This window comes from Thamnophis sirtalis, unplaced genomic scaffold (genome assembly GCF_051295495.1).
Source record: "Thamnophis sirtalis isolate CommonGarterSnake01/CBP01778 unplaced genomic scaffold, rThaSir2_p1.2 scaffold_9, whole genome shotgun sequence".
Taxonomy (NCBI): domain Eukaryota; kingdom Metazoa; phylum Chordata; class Lepidosauria; order Squamata; family Natricidae; genus Thamnophis; species Thamnophis sirtalis.
The window spans coordinates 314,214-318,717 of NW_028261389.1; the positions used below are offsets into that span (position 1 = coordinate 314,214).

The 4,504-nt window shown below is 65.6% G+C and overlaps 1 protein-coding gene across 1 annotated transcript; it reads left to right on the plus strand.

The window, feature by feature from the left end:
• Positions 1-506: 506 nt before the first annotated feature.
• Positions 507-4,151, plus strand: LEP (leptin). The gene is made up of 4 exons (XM_014076059.2): positions 507-589; positions 2,445-2,452; positions 2,651-2,808; positions 3,792-4,151. Exons 1-4 carry the CDS (start codon positions 507-509, stop codon positions 4,149-4,151), a joined length of 609 nt encoding a protein of 202 aa, XP_013931534.2.
• Positions 4,152-4,504: the final 353 nt, after the last annotated feature.

Here is a 4,504-nt window from a genome sequence, read left to right on the forward strand (position 1 = left end):
TCGCTTGGCAAGGCTGTCCCAGGCGCTGAGCCCCCGGATGCCAGCGGGGTCTAGCGGTCTGGGTGAATCGGCCTTTTAACCCAGGATCTGCCCGTAAAACTGCCCTCGGCTTAGAGTCTGCGGAGTGGAGAGGCGAGCGGAGGAGGTCGACGGGCCAAACCCGTTCTAGTCAGCCAAAAGGCCACGACAATGCGAAACGTTCCCCTCCGCTCGCGCCCATTTCCCAATCTGCCAAATGGGGGGGGGTCCGTGCTTAGGGAGGGGGAAAGGGTGTCCCTAAAAGCCCCCCCCGTCCAGCCTTCAAGCCGAGTGAGTCTCCGGGGTGGGTCCCTCCTGCCGGGGTGGCGGGGCCCCGGAGCATGGGGGAGGGAGCGAGGGAGGGGAAAAGGGAGGGAGGAGGGAGGAGCCGGGCAGAGCAGGGACGGGACGGGCAGGGCCGGGCAGAGCCGAGTCGCGGCCGGTTGCGCGTTGTGCAACGCTGCACTTATAAAAGGTTCGCGGCTACGATGGAGCCTCAGAGGCCGGGGCGGAAGCGCGAAGCAGCACCGCGGGCGGAGGTGAGCTGCGCCGTCCGCAGAACCAATGATGCGCTGGCAGTGAGGCTCCTCGCGGCGGGAGCGGGGAAAGAGGGGAGCGGGTCGTGGGATGGATTTTTTGCAGCCGTTTGGCTGCCGGGAAAAGTGCCTCTGAGCTTGTGCAGAGGACCTTCTTCCAGCCCTTCCCGCCATGCTTCCAGGCGCCTCCTGGTTCCGGAACCCGGCCTCGCCAAGGGGACACTCGTGGCCCCGTGGCAAGCGGAGACCAACTTCGGGGAAGTTAGTCTGGAAACAGACTGAGCCCTGGCGCTGGATTCGCACAACGCCCTAAGCCGTAAAGGCAAACCGTCCTAAAAATAGCCGAGCCACCGCGAGGTCCTTCCCTGGCTCGGGGAAACGTGTCGAGAGAACACTGCCAGGCCAGGGTGCCTTTTCCAGGCCTCCCGCCAGCCCGACGGCCCAGCGCTCGTCGGCGGGGACAAGGCCAAGGGCCCAGCTAGGCGAGCGCGCCGGAGCCAGAGGCAGCCGGAGCAAAGCCGGGACGCCAAGATTTCATCACTTGGGCGGGGGGGGGGCTTCGCAGCGGGAGGGGTGGCGCCTGCATCTGCTCCAGACAGGCAGCCCCTTCTTGGGTGAGAGGGTGCCCGGAGAAGCCCGGCATCGGCCCTGCCCGGATTGCAGAGCTGGAGCAGTGCCAGGACTTTTGAAGCTGGAGCCCCCAGTCTCAACCTGGGTCCCCCCAAGAAGCCGGCAAAGGGCGTTTGGGCAGGTCCCCCCCCCCAATCTGCGACTGAGCAGCATTTCCTTCCTTAGGGCCGGATAGGGCTGAAGTGCCCAGGTGGTCGTGAGTCGGACTCGGGATGGGCCGAGGGGGGGGTCCAGGAGGAATCCAGGGGCGGGGGGGGGGGCTGCCTGCCGATTGTGCTTTTCCTGGACCTGCTGCAAGTGCACTGTCCCCATCCCCGTGTTGTGACGGGGGAGGGGGCTCAGTGTCCAAGAGGCCAGCTCGGGTGAGCCTACTGAGGGCTTTGGGGGCTTTCGTTTTTCTAGGGGTCAGCCAGCTGGGCAGTGGGCTTGGGCCACACGACGGCTTGGGCGGCCCCTGTCTGCTTAAAGGGGGGCCGGCCTGTCCCTGCGGGGGCCCGGGCACGCTCTTGCTCAGCCACCGGGAGGATCTCCAAGCCAATTGCCCAGGAAGCCCCCCGCCCCCACGGCTGGCCAGCAGGGGGTCTCCGACCGCTTTTGCCTTCCTGCCGGCCTGGGCCGGACGCTGCCTGGAGTCTCCCTGCTGTTTATGTAACGGGGATGAGCCGAGCGCAGCTGGATGGCCACGGGCCCGGGGAGGCGCTGCCTCTGCTTGCCGTTGCCGGCGAGGTGACGGAACTTGTCCCAACCGTCAGCGGCGGGGCTCATTAAGCGCGCACCACTTCAGAGGGCGCTCGGACTGGCAGGGCAGGCCTGCCCTGATTGGGCTCCCAACAGCCGGGCTGGCTGGGAGGGGCCCAGATGCATCGCGGCCCTCAGCCCGGCGCGGGAGGCGAGGGCAAGGCAGGGCAGCCGTTGGTGTGGCCCCTGCTGGGCATAGCCCTGATCTCCCACGCAGCGGTTTTGCCACAAGCCGCCCTCCGCCTCTGCCGCTCCTGGGAAGCGGAGAAACGCCCGTTTCTGCAGGAAAGCGATGCCAGGCTGTTCTCTGCGTGCCCCGTGCCAGGGCAGCCCCGGACTCGACTGGGCTTTGGGAGGAGGGTTGAAATCTCGGGCTGGGCGGATTCTAGGGAAGAGCGGTTTGAAAAGGGGGGGTGGGGTTGCAGTCCGCCAGGAAAGAGAACCTCACAGGCTCCCCTCAGCATACAGTCCTGTCAACATCTCCCCCCCCCAAGAGAAATGCGCCGTTTTGCTTGTTTTTAGTGTCTCTCGTCTTTGACAAATAATTCAGCCCAGCTTCCTCAGCCACGCAGCCCCCACCCCCTTCTCTGTCCCCTACAAGCCCTGCTTGCAATGGCCTCGGATAGGGCAGGGTTGCCATCTCCCCCCCCTCTTCCTCTCTCACCCCCTCACCCTCTTCCCTCTGGCAGCCCACCCCCCTCATTGGTCCCCGTTTTCCCCCCCCGCAGGGCTCAAGGGGAAGATGCGCTCCCCTCGCATTTCTGTGTGTGGGTTTCTGTGGGTCTGGCTGCCCCTCTTCTACAGCCGGTCTGTGAAAATCGACAAGGTGATCGCCGACACTAAAAGCCTCACCAGGACGATCGTTGCAAGGATCCAGGAGCACCAGGTAAGAGGGGCTCCTCGCCAGCCACTGGGGCGCTCCCCTCTTGCCAGGTTGGGCTTCCCGGCAGACCACCCTCCCTTCGGGGCCCCGAGCTGACCCCAACTGCAGCCCCACTGCGCGACCGGCTTCTGAGCCCGCTATGGAGCTGCAGGGGCGCCTGGGGAGGCCAGGGAGCCTTTGCGGGCCTCACACACGCAGAGACACGGCAGCTTCTCCTGCTCCTGGCTGCGCGCCTTCCTGGTGGAAGTGCGGCTGGGCGAGGCCCGAGCACCCCAAGGCCACCCCAGTGCAGGCAGAGCCGCGTTGCTTTCACGCCGCGGAGCAAAACAGCTCATCGGGGCCAAGCCCAGCCGGTGTCCTGGGCCGGTTGAGCATCTTCGCCACAAGACGTGGCGGCTGCACCAGAAACCGTTATACCATAACTCGTCTTTCCACACCCACACGGGAGGGGACGGGGTGCGGAAGGGAGGCAGCCACCTAATTAGGTCAGTGCTGGGAAATCTCAATTGCCTCATCTTTGCTCTGGGGATACAGCGGGAGGAGGAGGAGCCCGGAGGGAGCGCCCCTACCCCGTCCAAGTCGAGGAGCCTGACGGTGCAGCCAGACCCCCGCCACCCCCACCCCCCACGGGGCCTCTGGGATGGGGGCCAGGGCTAAGGCCGTGCTCCCAAAGAAGCAGCCGCAGCCGGCCTTGGGAGAGGGAAGAAGGGTGCGTGTCACGGCCTCTTGCCCAGCGCCAGCCCGAAGGGGGGGGGGATGTCAGTTCTAGGCAGCCCCATTCAGACCGGAGGGCCCAGAAGCCACTTCCTAACAGGAGGAGGAGGCGCTGCCGGGGGACCCAGTGTAAGTGGGGTCTGAGTTCAAGCAGACGCCAGATAGGCACTTCCTGGGGGGGGGGTTGTTTGCGCTCCTGCCCTGAGCCTGGTTGGGCGGCGCGTGCACAGACCCTGCTTAAACTCATCGGCAGCCCCCCTGTCTCTCTGCAGTTCCCTCCGCTGAGCCTGAAGATCAACGGCCTGGACTTCATCCCCGGGGAGCTGCCGGTGCAGAGCCTGGAGGCCATGGACGAGGCTCTGGAGCTCTTCCACCAAGTCCTCTCCAACCTGCCCCTGGAGGCCCCCGTCGTCCAGATCTCCCACGACGTGGAGAACCTCCAGAGCCTCCTGCAGCTGCTCGGCTCTCACCTGGGCTGCCCTCCGCACAGGCCCGCCCGCTCCGACGCCCTGCAGAACCTGACCGAGCGCCTGGCCGTCTCTCCCTACACCGCGGCGGTGGTGACCCTGGACCGCCTCCAGAAGTGCCTGCAGAGCATCACCAAGCACCTCGACCACGTGCACAACTGCTAGGGAGGGTCCTGCCTCGAGGAGAGGGGCGGCCCAGCAGCGACACCCCTGCAGCAAAACTGGGGGGGGGGCTTGACTTGCATTTGGCACCCAAGCCTGGTTGGCAGATTCTTCCTGCCCCCGTGGCTGTTTCCCTGGTGGGCAAATCCCAGGGTGGATTTTCTCGGTTGTGGGGTGTCGCTTTGTAGGGCAGAGAATTACTGAGTATTGGTGGTGGATGATGGGGAATGGTGGTGGGCGAGTTTGTGATGAAACGTGTAGCAAGAACCCCTCCTTCCAAGGGTGGGATGTCTCTCCGCCTGCAAGGCTTGTGGCCCAGAGAGCCACCCTGGATCTCATCCCAGGCAAGCAGGCAG

Excerpts from the sequence above, each read along its gene's own strand:
- LEP (XM_014076059.2), top strand. The coding sequence starts at position 507 with ATGGAGCCTCAGAGGCCGGGGCGGAAGCGCGAAGCAGCACCGCGGGCG. Across the intron at positions 2,809-3,791 it reads CAAGGATCCAGGAGCACCAG|TTCCCTCCGCTGAGCCTGAA; the intron begins GTAAGAGGGGCT and ends GTCTCTCTGCAG.